Source organism: Ruditapes philippinarum, unplaced genomic scaffold (assembly GCF_026571515.1).
Source record: "Ruditapes philippinarum isolate M1 unplaced genomic scaffold, ASM2657151v2 ctg35_1_1_1_1, whole genome shotgun sequence".
Classification (NCBI taxonomy): Eukaryota; Metazoa; Mollusca; class Bivalvia; order Venerida; family Veneridae; genus Ruditapes; species Ruditapes philippinarum.
Genome location: NW_026861019.1, coordinates 113,432 through 128,946, shown reverse-complemented (window position 1 = coordinate 128,946; position 15,515 = coordinate 113,432). Strand labels below are relative to the sequence as shown.

Here is a 15,515-nt window from a genome sequence, read left to right as displayed (position 1 = left end):
TCTTTCTATAGCTTGTTCTGTTCCCATATGTTTATTTAACAACAATGCATACAACTGAAACAATACAAGGTAATATGTTAATATTATACACTAAATTTCAGTATTACATGTTCAACTATCAGTATTACATGTTCAACTACAGTAAAAATATAAAGAAAGTTTTGCAAATGGACATTCGATAAAAATATGAGGTACATATAAGTAAAGAATCCTGAATATAGTTTTATCAAGCTTCTACTAGTGGAAAAGGACTGCAATACTACTTTGTGTATGATTTCAGGTATAGTGGGCACCTGCTTACAAATTACTGACATTTAGTGTGTTAGTAGGACAATGAAGATATAGGAACTTAATTCAAAATTTCAAAATTAACTAATATTTCTAAAATTAGAAGTTTAAAACTGTAATGCTATAATCATACTTACAGAAATAACATTAACTATGTTATTACAGACAAATGGTATGTATAAGACATGTCCGGACTTTTGACCTTCAAAGTTTCTAACTATCCAGTTATATACAGATGGTGGTATCTTTGTGAACACTGACGGGTACTGCATTTTCTCAACATGATCTGTAAAACATAACAGGTCACCAAAGCAACCAGATATAGGATGTATGAAATCTGAATATAAAATTGTCATTCATGTTGAAGCATTGAGGTTATAAACAAGAACACAACTTCAGAATTATCAAAAATTTGTTATTATATTATTTACTTTGACTTGGTATAAAATTTTGAAGGTATGTCTCTGAACAATCAGTCTATCAACACTTAGAGATAAATGTTTTCTTTTTTATCATATATATTTATAATTCTCTGCCAACAGAGGACTGTTAATTATTCTGACAAACCAAGATTTAACATTTCATCAAACCTACATGATATATAATATGTTCAGATTGTAGGTGTATAACTGAGTACATAAAGAAGTCTCACCATCTTTGACCTGACTGGCACAGTTAGTGATGTCTAACAGTTTAGGGAAGTCTCTACAATAATAATCTGTATACTGAGAACACCTCAGATCTACTGCTAGCTGGTGTAGTAATACAACTAGCTGTTCCACTTCCTCCACTAACAAACTGTTCAATTTTAATTCCTGTAAAAAATAACACAACAAATCAGGTCTATTGATTCTGTTATTGTATTTCACAAATAAAATTTATCTGAAGATCTTAAGACACTCTTTTTTCTTAATGAAGGACTTCTCTTTACATACATTTCCTATTTCTGTGTAAAATAATTAATATCATTTTTATGATTGCTGAAAAGGCCTTGTAAATAATCATTTAATGAAAATACCTCATAAACAAGATGTAAAGCCATGAAGCATGCTGGGATATGAGTAAACAATATGGCGGTTGTGTTGATTGTTGCCTGCTGATACTGGGTACTTTCTGGTATCACATTACAGACAGACAAACCTAGGACATCTTCTAGACTCTCAGTAACAAACTTGTGGTGATCTGAACTTAACATCCACTCCCAATCCTGTTTTAATATACAGCATAATTACACATGTTGTTACATGCTTATATTTAAGAGTGAGATATGTGTACATCACAATAGTTTTTCATTTTAAACATTGCATAAACATGATAATAAAACTAAGTTATTTCAAAGAAACAAAATATTGTTCTACAAATTATTTTTGTACTACAGATCTACAAAACACATACATAATATGAATGTTTTATCATATAAGATACATAATATATGAGCCTAGTCACGACAAAACCAACATAGTTCGTTTGCGACCAGCATGGATCCAGACCAACCTGCGCAACCGCACAGTCTGATCAGGATCCATGCTGTTCGCTTACCAACTCTATTACTTACAAGTAGAGAAACTGATAGCGAACAGCATGGATCCTGAACAGACTGCGCGGATGCGCAGGCTGGTCTGGATTCATGCTGGTCGCAAACGCACTATGTTGGTTTTGTTGTGACGCGGCTCATACAGATTATTTCATCAATAAATTACCTCCTCAGATCCCTGGTCAGATGTTTTTGCCCTCTTTGCTGAGACTGGGGACAGAGACAGATCCATTTCTTGCTGTAAATTATACATCAACAATATAATCAGCAAGTAAGACAACACATGTATCTTTATCTAAGAATAAATATCAAAGAATTACTTATTATTAACTTTGCTGATACTTGTTTAACATCGATCATTAAAGAATTTAATAGTTTCAACACTAATTGAATAAATATATGAATAGAAATAAAGAGAAAGACCTGTAACAATACTTTGTAGTTAAAAGTTGACTTGTTCAGCAGTATAAACTCAATATGAAAAGTGACTATAAAATATGAAGAATATAAATTGTCAGTACCTTAAATGTAAGAGGAAGTTTAGCTGTATCATATCCCATCATGCCTAGTAAACATCGTATAAACATCATCCATTCAGGCTGACTTCCAATGCCGCCTGGTGAATTTCTCACTGTATACCATTTACCTAACATCTGTAACGCCAAGTCACGTGGCAACATGTGCTTCAATGCCTGAAAAAGTAGATTTTCATTATCAAATTTCAAATATTTTTCTCTATTTATCTCTTTTGGTATTACATTTAACTGAATAATTAATCTACGGTGTTAAAATATTCATTTCGGAGACATTTAACTATCTGAAATACTTTTAAAACTTTTCTAACACAGCATAGAAAGAATAGATTTATTACAGAAAATATTGATTTAAAATGTCATGGTCAGCGTACCTTTAAGCTGAGATCTATTCCTGGAGAGTTGGTCATATCTGGTATAGTACATCTACATAAATGACCATTGGTCAGTTCTAAAGTGAACCTGTCTGAGATATTGTCTCTCAAACACTGTATATATCCACAACCTACAGGGAAATCATCATAATTTGCTGACTCATCAAATTCTGTTTGTACAGGGGAGATCTGATTCAACTGAAACTCTTCATCAAATCTTGCATCCATTGCACTAGGTGGTCGACTGGAAGTAAATACACCCCCTCTAACAGGACTCTGTAATGGTGTCATTTGGCGTAACATACTGAGAGACATATTCCCACCAACAGGAAGTGTAGGAACATGTAAACGATTAATCTTTGTTATTCCACTGTACACATACAAACAACCACTTGTATCAAGTACAATCAGCAGATCTTTACTTTCAATAGGGACAGCATCTTTACATGGAATAATGTTTACTGTACCAAATACAAGTTTCTTCAGATCGTTACTTTCCTCAAATTTTACACAACGTAACTGCTGTCTATATGAGATTAAGTAACACAAATACTGCTGACCACACAGGTCACGAGTCTGAAATGCTTTTGATGATTTTCCTAGGGACCCGTCCCTTATAGCAGGTGCAGTTTCTGTCCAGATATGTTCCAAGCATATCTCAGGTGTTATTGGTTCGATCCATTCTGATATACTTTCATTGATGAGGGACATGTTAGCTGGGGTACGATAGAAGTTTCCCGGAGATTTAGATGTTTGTGGAGATGGAGTATGAAGTCTGTGTAGTGATGTATTACCTAACATAGCCGGGCTTTGTGAACGTCTGAAAATTTAAAATTACTATTTCTAAAATATATTTAGCATCATTAATGCCAAATTTTGTATGTAATTTAAATTTTTAAGTAATAACTTCTCTATCAAGTCAATATAATAATCTATGCACTACTGAATATTTTTCAATTGGTCTATCCTCCTTTGAATCTTAAATTATCAATTTTCAGTTTAATGGATTTTTTATATACAATACTTAGAGTCTAAGATGGACTATTCAAGAGACTTTATACTGACAGCATAGATGTATCATTACTATAGCTGTAATCAATGGGTGAAATGAGCCGCGTCATGACAAAACCAACATAATGTGTTTGCCACCAGCATGGATCCAGACCAGCCTGTGCATCCACGTAGGCTGATCATGATCCATGCTGTTCGCTATCAGTTTCTTTACTTGTTATAGGGTCTGTAAGCGAACAGCATGGATCATGATCAGACTGCGCGGATACGCAGGCTGGTCTGGATCCATGCTGGTCGCAAACACATTATGTTGGTTTTGTCGTGACGCAGCTATAATAGTGTTTACAAACCTGTCTAGGCCAGGTGGATTGCCTGTCAAGGGACTTTGTGAGTGAGACATGAAGGCTGGAGAACTAATACGACCAGAGAAACTTCTCAGTGGTGATACCTGAGGTGAAGCTGAGATGTTACCATAGTGACGAGACATGCTACTACTAGACTGGTTAAAGTTCTGAGCTGGAGTACATGGACCCATCTGATATATACTGGCAGACTGATCCCACGTGTTACATACAGCACTACACTCCTAAAATACAAAATAAGGACTGGTTTAATGTTTCTGTTTAAATATCATAAATCTGACAAATAAATACACATCAATTTCATCAAACATATATATCAAAATTTACATAAAAAAAAAACAAACAAAAAACAAAAAAAAAACATTTACATCATATGTCCAAATAAGTTATTAATAAAAGGCCTAGAGTATTACATTTAAATCAATATAAATCAAACAAGCATTCAGAACATACTGAAAAACACATCCGTATGAAGATTAGTTAAGTTAAAACATATTTATTTCAGCTCAAATATGAGGAAAGCCTGAACTCCTTTAAACTATTCTTTTGTCCAATCCCTGGAACTTACCAGTGCTTATGGTATTTTAAGAAACTTGGTTGTAACCCAAGTAGTGCTTAAACACACATTCTACGTTCTCGTATGGGTTGAATTGCAGACACATTAACCATCTGACCAACTCACCAACTGTCATGTACAATGTTAATATGACAAATACATACCTCTGTTCTTGCTCTTCTTACTTTCCATGCTGAGTGTACGCCAACCATTGTATCATACGTGAGAACTATAGATGGATCTAAGCTGGAGAAAACAACATGCTGGGTATTATCTGTAAGATAAGATGTTTTCTGACTTCCCGCAGAACCTACAATATATAAACAAACATGATATCATTCAGCATAATAAAAGTTATCATATCTACTCACAAGCAGAAATTTATACATTATTTTCTTTATGTCTGATTGAACAAAGGTAATGAAGTAAATTTATATTTCATTGATGTTAATTAGATGCCAAAGTGAAAGTAGAATTTTCTAATAGTTTGCTATACTGTTTAGCCTTCAATGTTAACAGACTGTTCCTAAATCTAACAAGATTTGGTTACACAATGTCAGCATAGTAAGGGCTATAAATAGTTTGTTTTCAGTTAATTCAAGTTGAGACTAAAATGGCCTCTATTGTCCTTAAGACAAAACATTTAACTATAAGACTTGATACTAATATCTATAACAAAATATCAATTTAAGATGATAGATATCAAATTATTTGATCCTTGACACATGGATGTACATGTATACTAAATGACAATGTTCATGAATATATAAATACAGATAATGTTCATTATGTTTGTATATACATAGATAATATACCTACCAGTTTTAGTAATGACAGGAGCTACCTCATCTAGGGGATGTAACATACTGAACACAGTTGTCTGGTTTGGTGCATTTCTGTAACAATAAATTATCAACTACCAACAATATTTTCAACACATAAATTATTTGTAACACCACCTTTCTAAAAATAAAAACCACTTTGATCCTCAGAATATACATAATATTTTCACAGAAAAAACATTATTTAACTGAAGACAAGAGTTCGTTTTGTTAAGATTTACGTTACAAACACAGAATAAGGTCATATAGTTGTGATAAAGATATCTGCTTTAGTAAGAAGCCAACATTTTGATCATATAGATATGTATTCAGTTTGTTGAATATATTGGTCAACAAGTAATAGATTTGCACCCAAAATCTTAACTAATGTTAGACCAATACCAGAGTCAATAAGATAGCAACATTATTCTTCAAATAGCCAAGCTACTAAAAAATGGTACACGAAGACCGATTGTAATGAGCCAGACTCTAATAAATTTACCTATGGGACACACATTATTTATTGTAACACTTTTGCCAGATATTTTGAAGGATCTCAATACCTGTTGTCAGCAAAACGTTACCTAGTTTTCTTATACATTGTGTATAGCATATGTAGGGGCAAATAACTAAGTTACCTTTTCAGAGATCTGTATTCTGTTGGAGATACTGTTCTCTCAAACAACAGACCATTCTTGATCACCCATACATGTGCAACCTAGTATACAAACACACAAACAAAGTTAAAGGAAATACATTCTCCTGTAAACCCATAAGTTATATATATGTCTGCATATTATTATCATATTAAAAATTCCAGACATGAACTAACTGTATGTACATATATTTAGAAGATATATTTCTATGAAAATTTAGTCTTATACAGTTACCATTAAAAATTATTTATATTTTACCATTATGGTGATATCATTTATATTTTTTATATATTTTACAAGTACCTAGAGAATATAAAATGTTTACCTGAAAGGGAAGAGCTGCTAAGTAATCACTGCCATCTTCCATAAAGCAACTAACACAGCTTGACTCTACAACACACACTCCACACTGTACCACACCTGTTTATACCACCAAACATTCAGGTTTTATATAAAGTCTTATGTTCTAGTCAATGTCTCATGTTTTATAACATCTAATATTCTATACTGATTTTCATTTCAGACCAAATAGAGATTTGCATGATTTGCATTTTTGAAAATCATATTTATTTATAATTATTTGAAAAAACATACTGAATTTCTTTTAATTCACTCATCAAATTACTGATCTGCTTGGAATTTGTCAGACATGGTCAAACAAAATTTGGGAACCCTGTTATACTTACTCTTCATCAATAAGCATTCCAACTTTCCAAGGCAGTCTTTAAGTAACACATGTCTTAGTCATGTGTCTGAACAGTTATATGTGACATAGTATCAAGGTCTGTGTCAGATCAAATATGTCACAGGTCCTAGCCATGTGTCAGAACAAAATTTAAGTGTCACAGGTCCTAGTCATTCAGATTGTCAGATAAGTTGTAAGCAACATAGGCCCTAGTCATGTGTCAGACCAGTTATAAGTGATATAGGCCCTAGTCATGAGTCCAATAAGTTTGTTAGTTAGGTTAGTGCATAGATACTATAACTTTCCAGCTTTACTCATGAAGAGTGAAGTCAGTGTCCAGTCAGGGCAGAGCAGAAACATTAACTAGCCGGATAGCAACACAATTACATCAATAAAAATATAGAATTATTTTGCCAATTTTTATTTCAATCACATCTAAAGGTGAAGAAAATTCACAACCAACCTTCAGTGTCTAGAGTAGAGCAAATTTCCTCTGGATTGGAACTTTCCGGTATGACAAATTTACACCATAATGCCTGCAAAAAATATATACAATATATACAATAAGTTAATCATAAAATATATAGAAGTCAACCAAACAACTAATGTCTTGATTCTATTTAAAATTAGATTAAATAACAATATTCATGTACCTCTTTTTGTAACAGAATTTTTTTTATAACATACATGTACATGTTAATAATTTATTAAATGAAATGTGGTCATAATGGCTGGACACAGAAACAAAATATCCGAGTTATAAAGAAGTGGTTTATGAAAATGTGACTGTTTTCAAGAACAATTTTTCATTAGCACAATTCAAAATGATTAAAAGGAATGACTCCAAAATCTGTTTTCAGGCTGAAATTATCATTTTGTTTACAGGACTGATACAAGAGAAACAGAAATTAACACATAAATCACATACAATGTATTTAAGAGCAATAAATAATTTTATATGATATACAGTACACTGTACAGTATCAAAGTAATAATATCTGTGAATTTTTCTAACCTGAAGTACTGGTGTATCCATGGTGAATGTTTTAACAACAGATCTGCAGCCATCTAGGCCTCCTTTACTCCACACCACAGTGTTTCCACTCACATATAACTCCTCATCATAGTTACCATGGTGACCATCTTTATCTGGATCCGAGTAAAATGTCCACTGCTCCTTCTGTCAATATAATGGAAATATTGCACATATTGTATAGGTTCTTTATTTTACTTAATCTGTGAGTTATGGTATATTTCCATAGTCTGTCATCATCTTACTATTACAATTTAAGTTGGATTTTTTATTGCAGAATATTGTTCATGTTTGTATGTATCGCAGCTGATTATAGTAAGCCAGCGTAATGTTCTGACAGGATCTCCATCACTCAAATGACAAAGTTCAGTGTTATCATCAAACTATATCAGCAATATATAATATAAAACAATCAGTTTGATAAAACAATACAATACCTTGCCATTATCCTGGATTGAAATATCTCTGAACGACTTCAGCAGTGGAAGTCCAGGATCAGTGTGAACCACATTTTGTACCTGAAAATAAAAAATAAAATACCATACATGTGACATCCCGGCGGGATTTAAAAAAATCCCGATATTTCGACACTGATCCCGATTCCCGATATTACAGCTTGAATTCCCGATATTTAAAAAAATAATCAACATAAAAAAATCAAACACAGCACCTGTATCTAAAATGTAAACCGTGCCTCCGGGCATTGATTGTTATCTGTCCATATCCTAAATTATAGCGGATTAAATGTTGAGTCGCTAATTGACAGCAAGGTGACGTAATAAACAGTTCCATCACCCAAAGTTATTCTCACATGTTTAACTTAACACGTGTCGTGTGTCAGTCAATTGACCTCTTTTATAATTTGGCAGTAGATATTACACGCTACGTCATCAAAACTACCCTGGAAATTTACATGTATGAATTCGGCTCAACCTTTGATTTTCTTTGATAAGTGCCGCACTGATAAAGATAAAAGGTGAGCAGAATCATTTAAAGTGGATCATTCAAAAACCTGTTCGAGATGTCTAATTAACCTATTTTTAGTGAGTGGGCAATTTTTTTGTTTTGTTAGGAATTACACAATCATCGAGGCAAAAATGTGGATTTAATTAACGGAACGATTCTTGCATTTATTTTGAGTCTTCTTCTTATGTTACGTTATTTAACTGTCAGAGTCTTATGTTCATGAATAGTTGTTGCACATTTTCAAATAGCTTGTAGCCAATTATTGAATGACTGAAAAGACAGATATAATAAATATTCTTCAAACTGAAAATAATAAAATGTGACTGTTTTAGAAATAGCCTGTATGACTACACTTATTTATTATTTATTTATTTTTTGGTGAAATAAATTAATATTGATCAACAAAAAATCATAAAAGTATAATCATTTAATGATTTTGAGGGTAATATAGATTCTTTGAACCAAATGTGCCAATTACACATTGAAATTCGAGTCGATAAAAAAATCCAGTTTTGAGCCTCAAAATCCAGCTGAAAATCCAGATTTGGCCCATTTGATTTGTCACATGTATGAAATATCTTTATTTTTTTGTTTTCATATATTATAAGATATGATAATGCCATAGTGATGTTTTATTAAACTGCAATCTTCTTCAATCTGAATTTAAAAATATCATTTTTCAAAAGAAAAAACATAAAATAGCAACCCACACAATCAAACATAATCTTTTCATCATTTTCCATATTCACTTTTGAGTTAAGATTACACAAATACCTATTTCATAAATAGAGAATATTAAATGAGTGTAGGTTTAATACTAAATTTATCGAACAAGTTGAATAAAATCATATTATGCAAGCCTTTGGCGAGCATAATATTGTTTTATTCAACGAGTTCAATAAATTTAGTATTGAATCTACACGAACATAATGTTCTATCTATCACATATATAAAATAAGAACGGTAAACTGTTATCAAGAGTCATTTTTCTATGACGCGCCTATAGTGTAACGCTAATCATATCGTTTATATATAGCACAAAGTGTTATTACACTAGTGTAATATCGTTTTTATTAAATGGCTTTATTACACTCCTGCGCCGCAGTTTATGTGATAAAGCGTTATAGTTTGAACAATTAAAACAGCATGATAAAAATGTACTCATAATCAATAATTTGAGTGTTAAACATAAATTACATGTCTATCCAATTCAATGTTAATGCTAACACAATCCTACATTTGAGAGTAATATCAAACAGTAAAAGGTCACGGAAAGTATTCAAAGTAGTGATAACATGACAAATTTTTCTTCTCAGTATGTCATTGTAAAAATGCACCTAATATCTAGGTTTAAGTCACATTATTTCTTTTGAATACAATGTGCTGCCTTTATGGCAGACTTTGTAATAGAAATCAACAGGCACAAAATCAAAATAACTGAAAACATACAATGTATTACCAACCTGTATTTGAAATTTCCCAGGATGCTGTTGAACATATTCTCGGCCGAATGGAACAAAGTCCTGGGTGTCACTGGCCGTGATCATTTCATCCGTATCCAGTGTGAAAGATTACAAATATTTCATTCCTAAAGTAGATATCTTAATCTGTAAAATAAAACACAAATTTTCAAAACATAATCCATATCCCAGGGACATAAAATGTATACTATTACCATTCTTAATGTTAAAAGATCAATTAATATGGCCTAAATATCAAGGCTTTTTTCAACATCTAAACAGATTGTATCAACAAGAGCGATCAGTGATCACATGTGTCGCCTCATGATGGCCGAATTTCATGTTGGGACAAGTTTTGTGACAGACGGACAGACAGACGGACAGTACAAAACAAGACTTGGTAGTGATCATTCCTGTAAAGTTTTGATAAAATTGCACCAGTAGTTTGTGGGGAGTAGTCCAGACAAGCTTTTGTGTATCTGGCAACACACAGAAAAAAACACCTTTTTATCAAAGGGCCATAACTCGGCTAAAAATCATTCAACCGGAAAACCCGTGCAATATGCGCAAGGACTTGAGCTACAGATCAATCCTGTAAAGTTTCATTGAAATTGCATTAGTGGCATAAGAGAAGTAGTCCTGACAAACTTTAAAAATAAAAATTATTAAAGGGTCATGACTCTGACAAAAATCATTGAATCGGAAAATGCTGACAATTCGACAACTAGGCTTGGTACTGATCATTCCTGTAAAGTTTGGATGAAATTGCACCAGTAGTTTGTTTGGTGTATTCCGGACAAGCTTTTGTGTATCTGGCAACACACAGAAAAAAACACCTTTTTATCAAAGGGCCATAACTCAGCCAAAAAACATTCAACCGGAAAACCCGTGCAATATGCGCAAGGACTTGAGCTACAGATCAATCCTGTAAAGTTTCATTGAAATTGCATTAGTGGTATAAGAGAAGTAGTCCGGACAAACTTTAAAAATAAAAATTATTAAAGGGCCATAACTCTGACAAAAATTATTGAACCGTAAAAATGCTGACAATATGCACAACTAGACTTGGTACTGATCATTCCTGTAAAGTTGGGATGAAATTGCACCAGTAGTTTATGAGGAGTAGTCCAGACAAGTTTTGTGACGACAGACGGACAGACGGACAGACGGACAGACATCAGAGGTGATCCCTGTATGTTGCCACTACTCCGTAGAGGCGACACAAAAAGACGTAGCATAAATCAAATTTAAAAATGTAAAGATTTTTATGTCAAAGAATGTGCAATACAATGAAAAATATACTTTTATTTCATCACCAAACTAACAGTTTCAAAATCACTTCTATATTGGTTGGAACACTGATTTAAATTTTCAACACTGATGTTTCAATCACATTGATATACATTTACACCCAATACAAATATGTTAATAAATTGCATTACCATTTTAGTTTAAAAGAATAATTTTTATTCAGCAATGATAGTATAGAAAAACAAAATATAAGAGTATCATTTATCAAAATTAAACTAGTAAAAACTCTGTTTAAATTTGATTTTACAAATAGACTGTAACTGTATCATATTCGGATATCCTTGGTGAATATTGCACAGCCATTGCTTCCTAGTTTGATTACATAGCAGTGATGACATTTAAATGGACATATCTCCTATATAAAGTGACAAATTTAATTTCAGTTTGCCTTAGAGCTGTCATTCATTCATAGCAAAGCATATTGACGATACATCGATATCAGATGACAAGTATCAGCGATACACCAATATATACTCTTATTTTTTGTATATACATGTATTTCACTTTCATACCTGTTTAAATGATTTAAGTAAATGTCCTTTGCATGATTTTACCTAACCATTTTTAGTCTTCACTGCTATGAAATGTGTCCATAATGTAACAACAGCTTAGTGTCAGACATGGCCACCTGCTTTTGCATATGTTTTGGGTGAATTTTCATAATTTATAGAATTTAAATATTTAATCATATGTTTTTGGTGAATTTTCATAATTTATAGACATTTAAATAATTAATCAAAATTATCGATCTTTTAATTGTATCGATTATTGACTGACAGTATAATATCAATGATACATTGATATTGTTTCTATTGATGAAAGCTCTAGTTTGCATTAATCTTTCATAGGAAATTCAATTGTTTCAGACTGTTTTAACCTTTAAATTATATATATATTATTTTCAAATCATTACAAATTAAATCATTTATATGCATTAGATCTAATTGGATGCCTAATGTCAAATTATTTGCTACATAATTTTTCAGTCATCTGTTAAGACCTAACATAACAATGAAAATTCAAATGTAAAATATCAGATTAATGAAGGATAAACATGAAATAGGTTACTTATACATCTTAACGTTTACAGGAAAAAAAATTCAAATGTAAATATCAACAAGAGCCATGTTAACATGGCCATCCCCGCCAAATGTGTTTGCTCATTGGAAGAATGTATATGTAGTCCAGCAGAATAATTCAATTTTAAGAGGTCTTTTTGTAATGAAAACTGATGGCTGTAGTGATTACAGATTTGAAACCTATGTGAATACTGATGGCTGAAAATAACAAAGGGCAATTAACTCAAACAGGATGCAGGGTAGGTTATCAATCTTGTGTGCTGCACTCCTCCTCAATGAGATCTATACACCTAAGAGGTTTTAAGTTGATAACTCAAACACTTTTTGAGACAATCTCCAAACAGAAAGTAGGAAAAATAACCAAGGGGAATAACTCAAAAATTATAAAGGGTAGAGTTATCATTTTTGTATAAAGGGAAGAGTTATCATTCTTGCACACAGCATTCCTCTTCAATAAGATCTATCCAACTATGAAGTTTCATGTTAACATCTCAAAGACTTTTTGAGTTATGCTCAACTCATGTGAAAAATTAAGTATGAAAAATAACAAAGGGCAATAACTCAAAAATTATAAAGGGTTGAGTTATCATTTTTGTGCACTTCACACCTCCTGAGTGAGATCTATCCACCTATGAAGTTTCATGTTGATATTTCAAAGGTTTTTGAGTTACACTCTGGACAAAAATTAAGTTTGAAAAATAACAAAGGGCAATAACTGAAAAATTATGCAGGGTAGAGTTATCATTCTTGTGTGCTGCACTCCTCAATGAGATCTTTTCACCTATGAGGTTTCAAGTTGATACCTCAAATACATTATTTTTTAGATATGCTCCGGACAAAAATATTCACCGGAAGGAAAGAGACTATTTCTATATTCCCCGCCGCCTTTCTGCGGGGGATAATTAGGAATGAGATTTTTCTTCTATTTAATAAGTGAACTTTTTCAAAGACTGAGTGTCAAAAAGTATTTCAAAAGATCCAATTAAAATGTCATTTTTTTAAAACAATTTCGAATGCCTGCCAATTTGGGCAATTTCAATACTATGGTATCACGGTAATCCCCAAAAATCCAAGTATTGAAGGATAGATGGGTCAAAATCTTCAAGTCAAGTTGTGAAAAACTTCCAACAGTTAACTTGCAAAAAATGCAAACTAAATGAACAGATGATTTGTCAGTATATGGGATTATAACATATTTTAATTGACTGTGTAAAAACAAGGGAAATAGTAGACAAATATGAAGATTTTATAAAATAGTTTTCTTCCCGCCAATACAGTCATTATTCACAGAATAAAATTTATTGGCAGATGAAAATGAATTTAGTGTGCCTGTTTTAATAATAATAGCATCATTGTGTGCAAGTGTTGCTTTAACTAGCAGTCAGGCCATCCTTAAAAAAATGTTTGTTTGCAGTAACGCAACCGACTCACAAAATTTGCCCCTACTCAAAAGTTTTTTTCATGGTCTGGATAATAAAATAAATTTTTTTGAATCAGAAAATTATGCCTTGTGCTTTGTTTTTGTTCTTTTAAAGGTTAATAGAAGAAATAAAATGTGGTATTATTTAATTAGAATTCATTTATCAATTTATTAATTGTTACCAGATTATCAAAGCATAAATTGTCCAGCATTTTGAAAATCCATGTTTATTTGGGAGTACAGTTCAATTAAAAAAAAAAAAAAAAAAAAAAAAAAAAAATCGACCTACCTACCCACCCACCTTGAAAAATCTGGGTCGGGTTACTGCAAACAAACATTTTTTTAAGGATGGCCTCACAGAAAATGTAAATACTGTAATCAGGGCCTTTTTACCCTTCTTTGCTGTAGCCTGTATCAGGCTACTTCCCCAAGCCAAATTACTATCTTTTTCCCCCAAAAAACAGTCTAAAATACCCCTTCTGGCAAATATTTCCCCTTTAACTGAAGAATAAAACTTGTAAACAAACTTTCTTGTTTAAAAATAGATAATTGTTTTGTCCAATGAAAGCTAATAATTCAATAACGCAATACAGTGTAAACTGATAATAATGTACCCTCTGAATCAAACCAAGAACCCTCACATGACCAATGTAAAATACTATAAATAGGACATATGAGTAAATATAAAGGGCAAAAAATTGATCTGTAAAAAATGTCTTTTACTCCTGTTGGACAGAAAGCTTAGCACTACAGCAGACTTCCCGAAAGTTGAAAAAAACTGTCAGACATTCGGTCTGACAAACCATGAAAATCTGTCGGACCGAAACAAAATCTGTCGGACCAAATAAAATTGATCAAAATCAAAGAAAAACTTGTGTTTGTATTTCTAAGACACTTTTTGTTTTTTATTTTTTTCGCACAATCCGTACAGCGCATTTTCATCTCCTCCCTGTTATACACCAATGATTCATGGTTCTGCTTCCATTTTTCATTAAATTTTGTCTCAGGTCTAATATTTTCATCCTTTTATTGCTGTTCTGCGCACTCTTCTGACGTAGATTTTCGGTTTTTCCAATGTTTGGCACCTTTAGCGACGCCATTTTGTATACATGCAGCTTGGATAAAAGCCGGACAGTCGGACTGATCAGGAATAAAAAATTGTCGGACCTGATCAAAATTTATCGGACATGTCCGTCGGACCGACGTATTTCGGGAAGTCTGCTACAGTAAACCTTACATGTGATTGGAGGAAGATATGCAAATAAATTATGATATTCCTCTGAAATGTGTGAAAATATGATATTTCACCCAAAGTTGTGAAAATCACGCATTTTTTCCCCACAAAAAGGGCTAGGGCGCCTTCCCCAAAACTAGTGAAAAGGCCCTGGTAATATCATAGAACCCGTGATATCATAGGTCATAGGAA

The 15,515-nt window shown here is 32.5% G+C and overlaps 1 protein-coding gene across 1 annotated transcript in view; it reads right to left on the bottom strand.

The window, feature by feature from the left end:
* The window catches only part of LOC132714240 (anaphase-promoting complex subunit 1-like), a 41,695-nt gene that overhangs the window by 25,778 nt on the left and 402 nt on the right, over positions 1-15,515 (bottom strand). Inside the window, exons 2-15 of the mRNA XM_060697047.1 lie at positions 10,283-10,426; positions 8,291-8,371; positions 7,836-8,000; positions 7,284-7,356; positions 6,461-6,555; positions 6,118-6,197; positions 5,478-5,554; positions 4,823-4,968; positions 4,091-4,326; positions 2,730-3,549; positions 2,344-2,514; positions 1,989-2,060; positions 1,307-1,495; positions 1,024-1,103 (exon numbers count right to left, since the gene is read on the bottom strand). Coding sequence (XP_060553030.1) covers positions 1,024-1,103; positions 1,307-1,495; positions 1,989-2,060; positions 2,344-2,514; positions 2,730-3,549; positions 4,091-4,326; positions 4,823-4,968; positions 5,478-5,554; positions 6,118-6,197; positions 6,461-6,555; positions 7,284-7,356; positions 7,836-8,000; positions 8,291-8,371; positions 10,283-10,366 — 2,369 coding nt within the window. The 5' untranslated portion in view covers positions 10,367-10,426. The remainder of the gene's footprint in view (positions 1-1,023; positions 1,104-1,306; positions 1,496-1,988; positions 2,061-2,343; positions 2,515-2,729; positions 3,550-4,090; positions 4,327-4,822; positions 4,969-5,477; positions 5,555-6,117; positions 6,198-6,460; positions 6,556-7,283; positions 7,357-7,835; positions 8,001-8,290; positions 8,372-10,282; positions 10,427-15,515) is intronic.